Source organism: Neoarius graeffei, chromosome 8 (assembly GCF_027579695.1).
Source record: "Neoarius graeffei isolate fNeoGra1 chromosome 8, fNeoGra1.pri, whole genome shotgun sequence".
NCBI lineage: Eukaryota > Metazoa > Chordata > Actinopteri > Siluriformes > Ariidae > Neoarius > Neoarius graeffei.
The window spans coordinates 35,624,874-35,644,353 of NC_083576.1; the positions used below are offsets into that span (position 1 = coordinate 35,624,874).

Sequence of the window (19,480 nt, forward strand, 5' to 3'; positions counted from 1 at the left end):
ATCACCAAAGGATTAAAAAATGCCTGTAAAAAAAAAAAAAAAAGAACACGCTGTATAGACAATTCATAAAAAAAAGAACTTTGGAGGCAGAAATTAAATATAAAAAATACAAGAATAAATTAACCAGCATTATGAGGACATGTAAGAAGGAATATTATAATAAATTATTAGATAGTAATAAAAATAATATGAAGGGGCTATGGAATGTACTGAATAGTATTATTAGGAATAGAGCTAAAAACAAAAACACAAGCTACCCTGATCATTATATTGAGAATGACAGATCAATAAATAATATGGAGGAAGTGGTAAATGGTTTTAATAGATTCTTTGTAAATGTGGGATCAGATTTGGCAGAAAAGATTCAAGATACAGACACACCTGGAGGGGCGGAGGCTGCTCGATGGGAGAGAAATCCTAAATCTATATTCCTTGGTGCAGTTGGCATAAAAGAGGTCATAGACATTGTAAGGAGAAGTGAAAGTAAAACCTCCACTGACTGGAATGATATTGATATGAGTTTAATAAAAAAAAGTTATTGAAGAAATTGCAGAACCATTTACTCACATATGTAATATGTCTTTTCAATCTGGTAAATTTCCAAACAACATGAAAATAGCTAAAAGTTATACCTTTATATAAATGTGGAGATAGACACCATTACACAAATTACAGGCCAGTTTCTTTACTCTCTCAGTTCTCCAAGATCCTTGAAAAACTGTTCACAGCAAAACTAGACAACTTCATTGAAAAATATAAACTTTTAGCTGACAGTCAATACGGATTCCGGAAAGACAGATCAACAACCCTGGCATTAATGGAACTTATCGAGAAAATCACAAATGGTATAGACAATAAAAAACATGTTATGGGAATTTTCATAGATGTAAAGAAAGCATGAGATACAATAAATCACGACATTCTATTCAAAAAATTAGAGAGGTATGGTATCAGAGGGGTTGGTTTGGACTGGGTGAGGAGCTACTTAAGTAACAGGCAACAATTTGTAAAAATTGGAGATCACACATCTGAGTATTTGCCCATAACATGTGGAGTACCGCAAGGGTCTGTCTTAGGTCCTAAACTGTTTATATTGTACATTAATGATTTATGTAATGGATCAAGTATAATGAAATGCATATTATTTGCTGATGATACAAACATCTTTTGCGCCGGGGACAATGCACAGCAGCTTATGGAAACAATCACAACCGAAATGAATAAACTAAAAAGGTGGTTTAACGTAAACAAATTGTCATTGAATTTGAGTAAAACAAAGATTATGTTATTTGGAAAATATAAGTCGAACCCTCAAGTTGAACTGAAAATTGACAACATAACCATAGAAAGAGTGTATGAAATAAAATTTCTGGGTGTGATTGTTGATCATAAAGTCTGCTGGAAACCGCATATTAATCATGTTAAAGCAAAAATAGCCAAGATTACTGCAATTTTGGGGAAATCAAGACACATTCTGGACTATAAATCACTACATACTCTGTATAATGCACTCATACTTCCATATCTGAGCTACTGTGTGGAGATATGGGGTAATACCTACAAATCTAACCTGCAGCCGTTATGCACATTACAAAAAAGAGCAATAAGAATTGTCAATAATACGGGATATCTTGAGCATACAAACGCATTATTCGTAAAAGCACACACTCTGAAATTCACTGATCTGGTTAAACGCAAGACTGCACAAATTATGTATAAAGCAAGACATAACCTTCTTCCGGGTGAGGTACAAAATACGTTTATGGAAAGGCAGGGTGGGTATAACCTGAGAGGGGAAATGAATTTTAAGAGAGTAAATGTTAGAACAACTATGAAAAATATGTGCATAACAGTCTGTGGGGTGAAATTGTGGAATGGTCTGGAAAATGAACTCAAAAATAGGACCAACATAAAACTGTTTAAAAATTATATAAAAACATGCTAATAAAAATATATGAGAATGAGGACAGGCAGACTATATAGGTGATGATGAAATTGAGAGCAAGTCTGTGACTGGTCTTCTTGTATTTAGTGTATAGTTATAGGTATGTGTATATGTATGTACTGTATATATGTATTGTATGTGTGTATATATGCATAACATAAGTATCTGTATATATGATTTGATTTGGTCGATATTATACCATGTCGGTATGTTTTGGTATGTTTTCTTTTTTGTTTATTGCTTTTGTTTTCTTTTGTATATATAGTTTATTATTATGGTGGAAAGTGACATTTGATTAGCGGTGGTATAGAGGGTTAGGATTGGATAAGTTATTACTTCTTCCTAATCCTTTCTGAACATTGTTATGTTATTGCCTTGTGGCTACGCTATTCTGTTTATGATGTTTTGATTATTGTATTTTTTATTTAAATTTTTATATCTTTCTTCTTTATTGTTCAGAATAAAGTAATCAATCAATCAATCAATCAATCAATCAATCAATCAATCAATCAATCAAAAACAAGCTCTTTCCAGTGGTACAATTGTTTTTATGGTAGACCTTGTCATACATTTGCAATATACATTTGAATTATAGGTGTAAAGTGTGGGGTTTTTTTATTTTTAAAGCCTAATAAAACAGAAAGTTTGATTTCTTTTGAACACATACCTAGTTGCCTAAAGAGTACTATAACATGAGATGAGATAAATAAGAAAATTTGAAAGATCTGGTGTGCTTTAATGTGGAGATATGGGGGGGTCAAAGTTGCTCCAAAGCATGATAGAAGACATTTATGATTTTCAGCAAGCCATAACTTAGCAAATATTGAATTGTGAACTTTATTTTAGTATTTAAAGACGTCTGGCATTGAAGAACAATCCTTGAAAATTTCATGCATCTTGAATGAATTGTTTAAAAGTAATGACTTATGGAAGTTAGGTCCGTTTTCTGTGGCACACGTTTTAACAGTGAAATTGGGGCCATGCCCCTTTTTTAAAGCCCGTATATCTCAGAAACTAATGAACGTACAAGCCTAAAATTTTGTACCCAATTTATTGGGCACAATGACAATATTTCTAGAAAGTATGAAGCAAATCTGAGATGGTCAGTGGCGAGGCCTCTGGTGATTTCACATGGATTGACCCAATATTTAATTGATGTGGAACAGATAAATATTTAATAGTGACATGCTATGCAAGTGCACAAAATTTTTAATGAAACTGTACTTAGAAAAAGATAAAGGATTATGTTACAAGATTATATTCTGACCTTGTTCTTGAGTTTACCACACTCCACTGCATGGATCCTCTCCAACATTGTTTGCTGCTGTTCCAACAGGTGTTTCTGTTGGTTTTTAACAACATCAAATTCTGAATTAAGGCTGCCCAGCATGCGGCTCTTTAGTTCCACTTCTCGCTGCAGTGAATATTTTTCTTGCTCCAAGCCCTGTTAATGTTAGATTTATTAGTCATTTTCAAAGTTTTATTGTGTAAAAATTGTTTTTGAATAATTTTTTTTCCAACTGTTTACTGGAAAAGAGCTAACTGAATTTGCAAAAAGATCAAAATCCTAATGACCTTTCTGAAGAATATGAGGCCTAAAATCAGAGATACACAGTGCAATTACAATCATATGCCTTCATCATGCATGAACTACACATTCATAACTGGGGCAATTCCAAGCCACACACCAACATGTTTTCATACAGAAAGCAGAAAAACAACATGTATTTATATAGTGCTTTCCAAAGGCATAGCAAGGTAAACAGGTTAACACAAATGTGCAAAAAGGGTAAGTAGCTAAAATAAACAAAATAAAAAGCACACCTGATTAAATAAAACAAAATTAATAAAACTGAGCAGGAAATACACTCATTGCAAAAAGTATGCTGCCACCTGACCAGTCAGTCATATGAGCTTGTTGAGCTCTCAAAAATTTAGTCACTCCTTTCCTGTTATAATATCCGCCACTCTTCTGGGAACTAGATTTTGGATCATGGCTGTGGAGATGCCTCCATTCAGCCACAAGAGCATTTGTGAGAAGACCTGGCTTGCAGTCAGCATTCCAATTCACCCCAAAGGTGGTCAGTGGGGTTGAGGTCAGGACTTTGTACAGGCCACTGGAGTTCTTCCACACCAATGTTAGCAAGCCATGTCTTTATGGACCTCACTTTGTACACAGGTGCACTGTCATGCTAGAATAGGTTTAGTTCCAGTGAAGGGGAATTCTAGACCAGTGTTTCTCAACCACTGTTGTTAACCCGTTAATTGCAAACAATTTGAACAAAGTGTCTTGCAAAAGTATTCATCCCCCTTGATGTTTGTCCTGTTTTGTCACATTACAAGCTGGAATTAAAATGGATTTTTGGGGGCTTAACACCATTTGATTTCACAACATGCCTACCACTTTAAAGCTCATAGGCAACAGTTAATAACAGTTAATAACAGTTAATTTTATGCACATTTGAAACTTTATATATGTTAAAAAACCCTCTGTAATTTTCTTCTGGTCCCAAGAAGTATTGTTATTAAGTAATAATTAAAATAAGTTAGCGCAGATCGCGGCGAATTTCTGTTCGGCTATTTTCGTGACCACTCGGCGCGTGACGTCATTTAAGCCAAACAAACTGCTTGAGTTGAGTCCACTTCCATTGACTTACATTGCCGTTCGGCTTGAGTGCAGACGTGTGTTCAGGAATTTCCAAAGAAAAACCATGCCTTATTGTTGTGCAGTGAACTGTAACAATGGGACCAGTTCAGGAAGAAGTTTTTACCTTTTACCGAGAGAGGAGAAGAGGCAGAGAGAGGGGATTGGCTTTTTCCGAAAAAGGAGAAGAGGCGGAGCGAGTGGGTTGGCTTTTCCCGAAAAAGGAGAAGAGGCGGAGAGAGTGGATTGGCTTTTTCCGAAAGAGTAGAAGATGCGGAACGAGAGGGTTAGCTTTGTCAGAAAAAGGAGAAGAGGCGGAGAGAGTGGATTGTGCGTGTGAAGCCAGAAGGTTCTTTTTTTCCAGAAGAGGAGACGAGGCAGAGAGAGTGGATTGTGCGCATGAAGCCAGAGGGGTTTTTTTTCCCCCGGAAGAGGAGAAGAGATGGAGAGAGTGGATTGGCTTTTTCCGAAAGAGTAGAAGATGCGGAACGAGAGGGTTGGCTTTGTCCGAAAAAGAAGAGGCGGAGAGATTGGATTGTGTGCGTGAACCCAGAAGGTTCTTTTTTTCCGGAAGAGGAGACGAGGAGGAGAGAGTGGATTGTGCGCGTGAAGCCAGAGGGTTTTTTTCCCCGGAAGAGGAGACAAGGGGGAGAGAGTAGATTGTGCGCGTGAAGCCAGAGGGTTGTTTTTTTCCGGAAGAGGAGAAGAGGCGGAGAGAGTGGATTGTGCACGTGAAACAAAATCAAGCAGTCAAAGAAGAAATGGACCAGCAACGCTCAAGCAAAAAGGAGAAGATTGGAGGTAAACACTTTTACTTTTGCTTGCAATTGACAAGTCAAGAATCCTGAGGGATCCTTTACAAATCATTGTGGAAATGAGACAAAGGGATATTTCCTCACTTAGAGTAGGCTATAAATAGTATAATGCCGTGGATGGCAGGCTAATGTGGCCTACTGTTGCACTGTCAAGTAATCGTGACCTATATCCACTAGGGTGGGTGGTTTCATTATTCTTCAAAAGGGCTCTTATTTAGTATTATGACGAAAGTAGGAATTTATCATAACTACCAGGATAAATCGTTTGGGCGCGAATCTTGTTGAGGTCTGGGGTCACTGCGATCAGAGTCGGCTGAGCCGCTGTCCAATTCTGAGACTGCACGGTCAAAACCAGTGAGCTACATTCACCGATTGCTTCGCAATGGCCATAGGTTCGTACATATATGGTTTCACCTCTCGATATTCAATTTGGAGAGTTCCTACTTCAAAATCGCTATCAGACATTTTACACAACCTCTCATGACCAAAGTCTGTACACGCGTGCTCGGTTCGCAGATAAACACAGAACTGCTCCCAGTCTGTTTGGCTTAATTGACGTCACAACGACGGTCCCCTGGTGGTGAAAGTGCGCATAAGTGAGATGTAAACAAACCTTCAGAAATTGGGCAAAACAGTATATTTTAACAGCTTTATTCAATTTTAGGGTGCAAATTAAACCACGAGGAAAATTGAATTCACTTTTTCGGTCGTTCTTCTAGACAATAAAGTTGATATTCTACGTTTCACCTTGGACCATTGCCTATGACCTTTAAAGGTGCAAATTGTTTTTTTTTAATTGGGACACAAACAATAAGATGCAAAAAAAGAACTCTGGAGTGTGTATAGGTATTCACCCCCTTTTGTATGGAACCCCTAAATAAGAGCTGGTCCAACCAATTAATTTCATAAGTCACATATTAGTTGATTAAGATCCACCTGTTTGCAAAGTGTCACATAATCTGTCACATGATGTCTGTATAACGCAGCCTTTTCTGGAAGGACCCTGACTCTGCAACACTACTAAGGAAGCAACATGAAAACCAAGGAGCACTCCAAACAGGTCAGAGACAAAGTTGTGGAGAAGTATAGATCAGGATTGGGTTATAAAAAAAAAAAAAATAATATCCCAAACTTTGACTACCCCACAGAGCACCATTAAATCCATTCTAGCAAAATGGAAAGAATATGGCACCACTACAAACCTGACAAGAGAAGGCCGCCCACCAAAACTCACAAACCAGGCAAGGGCATTAATCAGAGATGCAACAAAGACACCACTGAAGTTTGCATTTCTGCAGGAACTGCAAAGATCCACAGTGGAGATGGGAGTATGTGTCCATAGGACCATTTTAAACCATACACTCCACAGAGCAGGCCTTTATGGAAAAGTGGCCAGAAAAAAAAAGCCATTGCTTAAAGGAAAAAAAATAATAAGAAAACACGTTTGGAGTTTGTCCAACAGCATGTAGCAAACTCTCCAAGCACATAAAAGAAGATTCTCTGGTCAAATGAGACAAAAATTGGACTTTTTGGCCATCATGGGAAATGTCATGTGTGGCATAAACGCAACACTTCCCATCACCCTGAGAACACCATTCCTACAATGAAGCATGGTGGTGGCAGCATCATGCTGTGGGGACATTTTTCATCTGCAAGAACAGGAAAGTTGGTCAGGATTGAAAGAAAGATGGATGGCATGAATTACAGGACAATTCTGGAGAAAAACCTATTTGAGTAGGCCAGAGGTTTAAGACTGGGATGAAGGTTGTCCTGCTGGAATGTGAAGGACCCTAAACATACTGCTAAAGCTATACTAGAGTGGTTTAAAGGAAAACATTTAAATGTCTTGGAATAGCCTAGGGTGGCATGATGGCATAGTGGTTAGCACTGTCGCCTCACAGCAAGAAGGTCCTGGGTTTGAGCCCAGCAGCTGGCGAGGGCCTTTCTGTGTGGAGTTTGTATGTTCTCATGTCTGCGTGGGTTTCCTCCGGGTGCTCCGGTTTCCCCCACAGTCCAAAAACATGCAGGTTAGGTTAATTGGTGACTCTAAATTGACAGTAGGTGTGAATGGTTGTTTGTCTCTGTGTCAGCCCTGCGATAACCTGGTGACTTGTCCAGGGTGTACCCCACCTCTCACCCATAGTCAGCTGGGATAAGCTCCAGCTTGTCTGCGATCCTGTAGAACAGGATAAGTGGCTACAGATAATGGATGGATGGAATAGCCTCGTCAAAGCCCAGACCTCAATCCAGTTGAGAATCTGTGGCATAACTTGAAGATTGCTGGACACCAAAGCAACCCATCTAACATGAAGGATTTGGAGCAGTTTTGTCTTGAGGAATGGGCAAAAATCCCAGTGGCTCGATGTGCTAAACTGATAGAGACATACCCCAAAAGAATTGCAGCTGTAATTGCAGCAAAAGGTGGCTCTACAAAGTATTGACTTTGGGAGTGAATACCTATGCACACTCCAGATTTCTGTTCTTTAATCTTAATTCTTGTTTGTGTCACAATAAAAATAAAAACCAATTTGCACCTTTAAAGTGGTAGGCATGTTGTATATATCAAGTCGTGCTAACCCCCCAAAAATCCATTTTAATTTCAGCTTGTAATGCGACAAAACAGGACAAACATCAAGGGGGATGAATGCTTTTGTAAGACACAGTACAGGGTTTCCCATACATAGACCATTGTGTGGTGCAGCGCCACACAATGGATTCCTAGCGCCACACAATCAGACTCGCGATTTTGAAAAAAAAAAATTCCGTTGCGTATCGTTCCGTTCATTCACAGTGCTCGCTCTTCTCATTCACGCGTGCGCACACAGAGAGAGAGAGAGGCGTGTCCACAGGCCTGCCGGTGCGCATATACCCGGACTGCAAGTAGGCCTGTTAGGCTAATTAAAAATAACGCAGCCTTCCCGATTCGCCTTCCGACCCCTTATTTCAAAAGGTAGCCTACGTCGTGCTCGGGATGAGCTTTATCATAGCCTTCTTGGCTTACATGAAACGGACATCCCTGAGTCAGGCTATAAACCAATTTTGATGCATACATTAGCAGCATGACGCGGAACCGGCCTTATTGCATTATCCCGCTTAAGCAATCACTTCCCTTACGACAGGGCACTGGAGTTTTGTTTTGTTTATTCAGGAAGCCACGCAGAATTAAATGTTCTGATAGGGCATGCAGACTTTGCACCAATTAGGATAATGCTTTTTCATTATTGTTAGATGCCTTGGTGTTACCTTAAGTGGTTTCTTACATCTAAATTATGATATTTTATTATTAATTTTGTTGTTACATTATACTATTTATTTCATTTTAGTATTGGTTGAGGTAAGTGTTGAGTTCAATATTTAAAATAAAAACCTCCAGCTTGTTTTTTGCAATTTATTCCTTGAATGTCAACTAAAGAATGATTGAAAGATTGCCACCAAAAAGGCAAAAAACTAAGGTCAAAACCAGAGATGCACCGATTGACCGGCTGCTGATCGGAATTGGCCGATTTTCACGCGATCGGCCATGACCGGCAACCGGCCGGTCAAAATTAAAATATGCCGATTTTCTGCCGATCAAAACTTGTGTATCACATAGAGATGAAAGTGGAAATACTCGTAATTCGCAACTAAAAAGACTGCAGCTACACTGGCAGCTTGAACATGCTTTCTAGTGCGACTGTGTTGCACTTGCGCAGAACAGTGTCAGTCCTGCGCGCCTAAAGGCCAATTTACGCTGACAACCCAGTCCTCGCAGATAGCGTCGCAGACAGTGTCTGCATAGCCCCCCCCTTCGCAGACGCTCTGCGCGCACCTCCCAAAAATTGTGACCACCGCAGAAGCCTCGCAGACAGCGTCGCAGACAAGAGGGCTCTGATTGGTCCACTCTACATCCGCTGTACACGCACTTCCGCTTCCCTACTTTCCCGGTTTGGTTTGTTTTCACGACCGGCATTTTTAAAAACACGAGCGAAGATGGAGCAGCATGAAAAGCGGTTGATTGAGGAAGTACGTACATCTATACGACTCCAGTTCTAGTCATTATAAAAAAAAAAAAAAGTTCTAGTCATTATAAGTAACCGGAGGATAAACACTCCACACCCACCAACTACTCCTAGCGACTTCGCGCCCCCTTGCGTTGTGCCGGTGAATAACATCGCACACGCCTATACACGTCTATACTCCCCGCTCAACGATAAATTACAACTGTCTGCGAAAAGCTATCTGCGAAAGCCTTGTCGCAAGAGCATGCAGAGGCCTTAACGAGCTCCGGCGCGCGTGCCGTTAACAACAACAAAATTCACTATATTTGGATATCCACATAGAGTGAATTTTTTTTTTGTGCCAGATATTGGATGTGAAAAGAAGAAAACGTTTGTGGTTGTGTGAATTTCCCATTACAGGAATTAATATGTTAGCCTATTACCAAACATCTAGTTAGATTTTGTACAAAGAGAGAAAGAAAAAAAAAGTCTTTTTGTTTGTTTTACGACCTTGGTTACACTTGATTCCATTGGAAATTACTCTACAAATACACATTTGACAAAGATGATAGAATGGCTATGGTATAAGTATGACTGGAAATTATTTTTGTATTTTGATACTGAATGAAGAAATGGGTTGTTCTATAAGGCATAAGTTTTCAGATCTAAATAGGCTTATGAAAGTGTGTTCCATAGCAGTAGGCAAATAATATATGAGGGGGAAGTTGTTTTTGTGCCAGATATTGGATGGGAAAAGAAAAAATGTTTGTGTGAATTTCCTATTTCAGGAATTAATATGTTAATACCAAACATGAAGAAAGATTTTACAAAGAACAATGTCTTTTTGTTTGTTCTCAACATTTGAGGTGTTAAATTTATTACTGAAAATCTGGCAGAATGTTCTATTAAAGAAAAGATAAAAATAAAATAGTCTTTGTGTGTGCTGTGAAGTGGTTTGAAATACATGAAATCGGAATCGGCCAAAATCGGTATCGGCAGGTCACACTTCATGGGAAATCGGAATCGGCCCAAAAAAATGCAATCGGTGCATCTCAAGTAAAAACTAAACTTTAACTTCAATTTTGGTGAGTAATTTTCATAAATTTAAAAGACAAGTTTTCCACCAACATCAAGCCCAGCAAACTAATGGCCTGCCCTGTAATGTAAAGTTGGGTCGAGGTATGAAACCAGGCAGGGTTCTGGTAAAAATTGTTTTAGCTGTCTTCTCTTAAAGAACTTAATTGAACTGAATAATCTCAAATGCTTCTTGTAGCTTTAAAATAGTCCCAGCAGGTGACTCTGAAGAAAAATACTGTGTGTTTGAACACCGCCCGCTGTAAACACTTTGCATACACCCCAATGACCGACTCCACCGACCGCCACGACACCACCGCGCACGATTCCCTCATCGGCACAGTGGAGCACCACAAATTGCTACCTGGTCTGTGGGAAACACTGCAGTACTTATCTCGCCTATGTCAGGGATATAGGACAGTCAATTTGGCCTTTATAAAATATATTTTGTCATATGCAACATATTTTTAAGTGATGAATATGTGGCTACATGTGCTTATAGCGCCCTCCACAATTACTGGCACCTCTTGTAAAGATTAGTAAAAAGGGTTTGCGGAGGATCATTTGGCGGCTGTTCCGGCGGCAGGACAGCCGAAGACGTCAACCCATCTCAACCCATAGTTGTATCTATTTTTCTAATAATATATTTTTTGCATTAATAGTTTGTTTTTTCCTATTAAAATAATCTTGTGTTCTTGTTATAACTTTATCTATTTATCTGACTGTTTAGTTGTATCTATTTTTGTTACAATTTCAATATTTTTAATATAGAAAGTTTGTTTTTTTTCTATTAAAATGTTCTTGTGTGATAACTAGTTCTTGTGTTATATTTACTGTAGTTGTATCTATTTTGTATCTCAGACTTAAATATTTTTGTAAAACAAGTGTTTTTTCTATAAAATATTCTTGCATTCTTGATAACTATGTTCTTGAGTGGGTTCTTTTTTTTTTTTTTTTTTACAGAAAAGCCGTTCTGCATGGACATTCATTGAAGCCCTCATTGTTTTTTAATGGTTATTTATGAGCGTTTAGGGGTTACAATAATGTAAGGCTAGGTTGCTTTATATAAAAGGTATGTCCAGAAATATTGATGTCACTGTCTAAGCAGAGGGATCTGGCTTCTTTAGACGCTGTCTTCTTAAAACTGAATAAATATTTAAAAAGAGCCAAATGAGCCAGTCTTTTGAACGGCTCTTTTCAAAGAACGGATCACAAAGATGCGGATCCCATCAAAGAGCCATAAATCCCATCTCTAATCTGCGCTCCGATATCGCACGGGTCATCCAGGTACGCTGGCATTGTCTCTAGAGGAAATGTCGGTGGAGAGGTGGTGTTTAAAAAGGGTGTGGTTAATCGGAAACCTCGGGTTAACCAAGAACATAACCTGAGACGAGCAGGTTTGAGATGCACCGTAAATTGCCATGGCAGCATACCTCGGTTTGAACATAGCCAACTTTCGTAGTATGGGTTAATCGGGAAGTTACGCTGCACATGATCAAGTTACTCTCGAAGTTACCCTGGTAAGCCAGAAAATCCGCTTCGTAGTACAGGGCCCTGATGTTAGTTAACCTGTGTTTGTGTGTCTTCCCCAGTGACCACGCCCTATAAAAAGGAGAGAGAGAGCAGAGGAGGAGAGCTCTACCCAACCAGAACGTTTGTGTGTGTGTGTGACTGGGAGAGTAGTAAAATAACAGCTGAAAAGCTAAAATAAAGAGTTTGAGAACTCAGTTCTGGCCTGCCATGCTTCTGTGCTCCACCCACCTTAAACGATTGCAACAGTGGTGCCGAAACCCGGGACCAAGCACAGAAGAGAACAGCCTCATGGAGTCCTCCCCCTTCAAGGACCTGATCCATGCCCTCGCCACGGCCCAACAGAGCCAGCACCAGGCGCTGGTCACCCTCCGGAAGGAGCAGGAACAACGGTTTGAAGCCCTGGTGCTGGTGCAGCAGGAAGATCGCCAGGCGTTCCGGCACCTGCTCGCTTCAGCGGGGACCACCATCACCACCGCCGCGGACCCTCCCCACCTCACCCTAACGAAGATGGGTCCACACGATGACCTCGAAGCCTTCCTCGCTCTGTTTGAGCAGGCAGCAGAGGCGTGGGGTTGGCCGGTGGAACAGCGCGTGGCGCGCCTCCTCCCCTGCTAACGGGTGAGGCGCAGCTGGCCACACTACAGCTCCCCGCCGACAGCCAGCTGGCCTATGCCGACCTCCGCAGGGCCGTCCTTCAACGTGTGGGCCACACCCCGGAGCAGCAACGGCAGCCCTTCCGCGCGCTGCACCTGGAGGAGGTCGGCCGGCCGTTCGCGTTTAGCCAGCAACTCCGGGATGCCTGCCGGCAGTGGCTGAGGGCCGACAACTGCAACGCCGAGGGAATCATCGACCTGGTGGCACTGGAACAGTTCATCGCCTGACTTCCAGAAGGAGCAGCGGAGTGGGTCCAGTGCCATCGCCCGGCGTCACTGGATCAGGCCATCAAGCTGACGGAGGACCATATGACGGAGGACCATATGGCGTTCCAACAGCAGGACAGCGTGTCTCCTCTTCTCCCCTCTCTTCTCTCTCTCTCTCTCCCCCCTTCCTTCTGTGTCCCGTCCTCGCCCCATTCCCCCACCGCGGAGACGGGGGCCGGCTCCACCCCAGCCGGCCCGCCGCACCCGTGGTGCCCTCCCATTTCTCCCTTCTGTGTCTGTCTCTCCCCCCTCAGGTGAGTGAGCCCCAGAGCACCGGTGCAGAGGAAAAGCCCGGGCCGGTTTGCTGGCGCTGCGGGGAGCCGGGCCACCTGCAACAACAATGCACGGCAATGGAAGTGGGCGCGGTGGTACGGATCCCCGACGCGCCAGAGGCCGCCCTCGATCGGGCCGGAGCATATCGCATACCGGTGAGTGTCCAAGGGGCTACATACCAGGCGTTGGTGGATTCTGGTTGCAATCAGACCTCGATCCGCCAAAGCCTGGTTCAAGACGAGGCATTGGGGGGAGCACAGGGGGTGAAGGTGTTGTGTGTGCACGGGGATGTTCACAGCTACCCTTTGGTGTCAGTCCACATATTTTTCAGAGGGGAAAAATCTATAGTGAAGGCGGCGGTTAATCCTCGACTTACCCACTCTTTAATTTTGGGGACTGATTGGCCGGGATTTCGGGGTTTAATGACGCGCCTAGTAAAGAGTGGGTCCTGCCATTTGACAGGGGGAGGTCCCGGTGTCGCTTTGGCAGGAGCAGCTGTCGCAGAGCCGTCTACGTCATCTTCGCGTCAGAGTGAGGAGCCGCCGGCTCCTCCTCTCTCTATTGGGGAATCCCTCGCGGATTTCCCATTAGAACAATCGCGAGACGAGACTCTGCGGCATGCGTTTGACCAAGTGAGAGTAATCGATGGTCAAACGCTCCAGCCGAACACCACCCCATCCTTCCCCTACTTCGCAGTTATGAAGGATGGATTATACCGAGTGACGCAGGACACTCAAACTAAAGAGCGAGTCACACAGCTGTTAATTCCGAAGAGCCGCCAGGAATTGGTATTGGTATATAATGTCACTTTAATCCCATGGCTGGACACTTAGGGCAGGATAAAACACTAGCCCGAATAATGGCCCGATTCTATTGGCCGGGGATTCGCGGCGATGTCCGTAGGTGGTGTACGGCATGCCGCGAATGCCAGTTAGTAAATCCAGCGGCCATTCCAAAAGCGCCTTTGCGCCCTCTTCCGTTAATCGAGACCCCGTTCGAGAGAATTGGGATGGATCTCGTCGGGCCATTAGATCGGTCAGCACGAGGGTACCGCTTTATATTAGTTCTGGTGGACTATGCAACGCGATACCCGGAAGCAGTGCCTCTGCGCAATATCTCAGCACGCAGTATTGCGGAGGCACTCTTCCGCGTCATCTCCCGAGTTGGAATCCCGAAAGAGATTCTGAGTGATCAAGGCACCTCGTTTATGTCACGTACACTGAACGAACTGTATGGCTTGTTGGGGATTAAGCCGATCCGCACCAGTGTGTATCACCCACAAACGGACGGTTTAGTAGAACGGTTCAACCGCACCCTCAAAAATATTACTAAAAAATTCGTGAGTGAGGACGCACGTAATTGGGATAAGTGGCTCGAACCCTTGCTGTTCTCAGTGCGAGAGGTCCCCCAAGCCTCCACGGGGTTCTCCCCATTCGAATTATTAAATGGGCGTAAGCCGCGCGGCATCCTAGATGTGCTGCGGGAAAATTGGGAGGAGGGACCTTCACAAAGCAAAAACGAAATTCAGTACGTTATGGACCTGCGCGCAAAACTCCACACGCTCACCCACCTAACTCAGGAGAATTTGCGGCAGGCCCAGGAACGGGAAGCCCGCCTGTACAACAAGGGTACGCGCCTTAAAGAGTTCACTCCGGGAGATAAAGTACTCGTACTGTTGCCCACGTTGAGCTCCAAATTGATCGCCAAGTGGCAAGGACCCTTTGAGGTCACACGGCGAGTCGGGGACGTCGACTATGAGGTGAGGCGAACGGACAGGGGTGGGGCGCTACAGATTTACCACCTCAATCTGCTTAAACTCTGGAACGAGGAGGTCCCCGTGGCGTTGGTGTCGGTAGTTCCGGAGAAGGCGGAGCTGGGGCCGGAGGTTCAAAAAGGGACATTGGCATCACGTACCTCTCCGGTCCCCTGTGGAGACCACCTCTCCCCGACCCAACTCACGGAGGTCGCCCAGTTGAAGACCGAGTTTTCGGATGTGTTCTCACCCCTGCCTGGTCGCACTAACCTCATAGAGCACCACATAGAGACGCCCCCGGGGGTGGTAGTGCGTAGCCGCCCTTACAGGCTACCCGAACACAAAAAAAAGGTGGTTCGGGAAGAACTTCAGACCATGCTCGAAATGGGCATCGTCGAGGAGTCCCACAGTGACTGGAGCAGCCCAGTGGTCTTGGTACCCAAGGCCGACGGGTCGGTCCGGTTCTGTGTGGACTGACTGTAGAAAAGTCAACGTGGTGTCTAAATTCGACGCGTACCCAATGCCTCGTATTGATGAGCTGCTCGATCGACTAGGCACGGCTCACTTTTATTCGACACTGGATTTGACGAAGGGATATTGGCAGATCCCCTTGACTCCATTATCCCGGGAAAAAACGGCCTTTTCCACACCGTTCGGCTTGCACCAATTCGTCACACTTCCTTTTGGGCTGTTTGGGGAGCCTGCTACGTTTCAGCAGCTGATGGACAGGGTCCTCCACCCCCACGCCACCTATGCGGCCGCATACTTGGATGATATAATCATTTATAGTAACGACTGGCAGCGGCACTTACAACACCTGAGGGCCGTCCTTAGGTCGCTGAGGCGAGCGGGTCTCACTGCCAACCCGAAGAAGTGTGCGACTGGGCGGGTGGAAGTACGGTATCTGTGCTTCCACTTGGGCAACGGGCAGGTGCGTCCCCAAATTAACAAGACAGCAGCAATTGCGGCCTGCCCGAGGCCCAAGACCAAAAAGGGGGCGAGACAGTTCCTGGGGCTGGCTGGGTACTATCGTAGGTTTATACCTAATTATTCAGACGTCACCAGCCCGCTGACTGATCTCACTAAAAAGGGGGCACCAGATCCGGTCCAGTGGACGGAGCAGTGCCAGCGGGCTTTCTCTGAGGTAAAGGCTGCACTGTGTGGGGGGCCACTATTACACTCCCCTGACTTTTCTCTCCCTTTTGTGTTGCAGACTGACGCGTCGGACAGAGGGCTGGGGGCGGTGTTGCCCAGGAGGTGGAGGGGGAGGACCGCCCCATCCTGTACATCAGCAGGAAGCTGTCGGTGCGTGAGGGGCGCTACAGCACCATAGAAAAAGAATGTCTAGCGATCAAGTGGGTGGTCCTCGCCCTCCGTTACTACCTGCTGGGGCGCCCTTTCACCCTCTGTTCGGACCACGCGCCCCTCCAGTGGCTCCACCGCATGAAAGATGTCAACGCGCGGATCACCCGTTGGTATCTGGCACTCCAACCCTTCAATTTCAAGGTGGTCCACAGGCCCAGGGGCGCAGATGTTCGTGGCGGACTTCCTCTCCTGTCAAGGGGGGGGGGGGGTCGGCTGCAGGCCGGACAGCCGCCCGGCCTGAGTCGGGTGGTGGGGGTATGTGGCAGCGGGGGCATGGTCAAGCGCCGGTCTGTGACAGGAGGGCAGAGTCAGGGAAGGTGAGTGGCAGAATCACTACACCTGACGGCAATTAACCTGTGTTTGTGTGTCTTCCCAGTAACTGCGCCCTATTTAAGGAGGCAGAGGGAGAGCTTCCCCGGACGAGACTACAGTGTGTGTGTCTGTCTCTGATTGCTATTTGAATTGTCTACTGAAAAGTGCGGCAATAAAGCCTCCGTTGAACCCTGATCTCTGTCCTGCCGTCCTCTGTGCTCCACCCACCCATAGGGAACTTACTCCACTCACCAACAGTGACGTTTGAGGATTTTATTGCCTCTCACTTTCCTCCTCACTGTACGTGGGAGCAAAATAAACTTGGGTCCTCTTCCAGGCAAGTCTGTAACAGTTCCAACTGGTGTCCACTTTATTATTATTGTTATTATTATTATTGCCCTTACAGTAGAAATAGACATTTTCAAACAAGTAGCTTTTTTTTTTAAAGAATCATTCCTTAACTTATGAAGGTCAACGTACTTCTTCCTAATTTGGTTTGTGTGTTCTCTTATCTTTCCCATGCTGGTGGATGACTAAGAGAATTCGGCCTCTGTGTCACCTCATTTGTACCCCAGTTAATCAGGACATCATGAATTACCCGCTTGAAAATTCCTACACACCCCAATCAATTCAGAAATGTACAATTTAAATTGGAAAAATGCTTCGGTTACATTGCGTTCACTATAATTTCCAGGGGTCCCAATAATAGTGGCACATGCATTTTTGTTGAAAATAATTACTTCTTGATGAGGGAATTGTTTTTCTCTAAATAAATGTATTTCAACTAAAAGGTTGAATTTTTTCTTTTTTTTTTTTAGTGAGAGATGATGCTTCTTCACCAAAAGGTAGCTTTTTTCTAACCCTTTTTTAACTAATCTTTACAAGGGGTGCCAATAATCATGGAGAGCACCGTGTATGCCAGTCAAAATATATGATCAGTATATGCTGACTCAAAACTCGCATACACGAGGGGAGACTTGACGCGAGATTTGATCATAGCCTCCACTCATGTCCACATTGATAAATGTCAAGTTGTGTGTGTAAATGACCATACACACAGTTTTATATGATGTACATTCATTTTGTAAATGAGGGTCATTCTCTTGTTTTTCTTTTTCTGTACATTCTGGTCTGGTCCTTGCCACATTGACCCTGTTCATGTTTTGTGCAAGTATAGTGGAAGACCTGGACACAGATGTCAATGTGTCCTGCACATTGGTGGAGAAAAATTGTGTCAACCTACAGGTCTGCAAATAAAGGTTCAAAATAGAAAATTTAATAAAAAATCTTGCCTTCACTATTCTAGAAGACATATACAATTTAATTTTTAAATGCGTGGGTTTTTAAATTGTATTTGTAAACAAAAAATAATCTTTGTATTTGTATTTTATACTTAAAACGCTCACCTCAATTAGAGTGGTCATCTCAATGCGCTGATCCTCCAACTTATTTTGCAGATCCATTTTGTCATCCAAGAGCTGAAGTCCATACTGTGCTGCCTTCTGAAGAGCTTCTTCTGCCTCTTCCACTTTCTGTTGCAATCTTTGAATCTCACTCTCTGTTAGTGACATTTTTTGCACATGTAACTTGAAACTGTAATGGATATTTTGTAAGACAGACTCCCTTGGCTGGTAAAGACAACTGAGACAAAAGAGAATATTTCTGTAACTCGTAAAGTAAGCAAGGTCAATGAAAGGGAGCTTTTGACTTCCACTGGTGGTTTGGTTTCTTGTAAATATAAATAGAAAATCCATATGGCAGTAGAAACACTTTATTTACACAGGGTTTCCACATCTTCAAAATCAAATTTAAGAACTCTTCAAAGACTTTCCAGGCTCAATTCCCTGAAATTCAAGGACCAAACACAGCATAGTTTGAGACATGGATCAAGGTTAATTACTGTTATAATACAGCCAGTCTTTGTAAATTTCTTGTATACTCTGCGATTACTGTTTTACTGTATTTTTAAATTGTTGCTGGAACATTGGTTCACCCCAAAGTGAAATATGAACCAGTATCCCTTGTCTACTCGATTGCTTCTTCAACGGATTGGACACCATCACCATGCTGTCGATGGAGCATGATCATATGACCACATCATGCAAACATAGTTGGTCGTCTCACCCTCCCATGATTGCTACACTTTCTGAACACTCAATTACCCCCTTAGTTTATTTCAACACCACTACTCCACTGCCTTGTTGTTGCAGAACACACCACATAAATCACCACCTTTCTCACCAGTAATCAACCTCTTATGGTGCATGCTGTGCACTACATCACCTCAATACAGCATCTCTATCAGTTAAACAGAAAAAGAAGAATCTGTATTTTTGATGGTATTGAAAATCATACCATCTGGATTTCTAAATACTTCCTGTAATACTTTGAAACCACCCACCCATACAGGGTGACGTAATTCCTGTTTCTGAACTGTTTTCTGCAGATCTCATATTGGTTTTGGTATTTATAACCACACCCTTTAATCTGCCTTTCCATCAATAATTTGAATGACATGGAATATAGGAAACCCTTCGTATAGTCCAAGTTCATCAATTAGTCAAATGTGTCCTTTACAATTAAACACTAATTGTATTAAGCTGTAAGTCATGTGGTTCTAAAGCCACAGCCATCTTTTATCATGGAAAAATGCAAACATTTAAATCTTAAACACAAGCCATAATGTTTACATCTAAGAAGAAATTTTAAATCTAAAAATATCATCTATAAATTACTTGAAAATGTCATAATTACATCAAATGTACAGAGACTTGTGTGTTCAAAATATAGGGATCTATTCATCCTCTAAGTCAATAATGCAAAACATACAGCGGATACAAAATGTTTACACTCCCCATCAAAGTCTCGC

General features: G+C 43.1%; 1 protein-coding gene across 4 annotated transcripts in view; it reads right to left on the bottom strand.

Annotated features, from left to right (window-relative positions):
- Positions 1 to 19,480, bottom strand: part of spdl1 (spindle apparatus coiled-coil protein 1) — a 130,404-nt gene that overhangs the window by 85,648 nt on the left and 25,276 nt on the right. For 2 of the 4 annotated variants that reach the window (XM_060927603.1, XM_060927606.1), the window contains exons 1-2: positions 18,018 to 18,455; positions 3,213 to 3,389 (exon numbers count right to left, since the gene is read on the bottom strand). In XM_060927603.1, coding sequence (XP_060783586.1) covers positions 3,213 to 3,389; positions 18,018 to 18,365 — 525 coding nt within the window. In that variant the 5' untranslated portion in view covers positions 18,366 to 18,455. Of the gene's footprint in view, positions 1 to 3,212; positions 3,390 to 18,017; positions 18,456 to 19,480 lie in introns of those variants that run through there. The other 2 variants (XM_060927605.1, XM_060927604.1) reach the window with 2 other exon arrangements.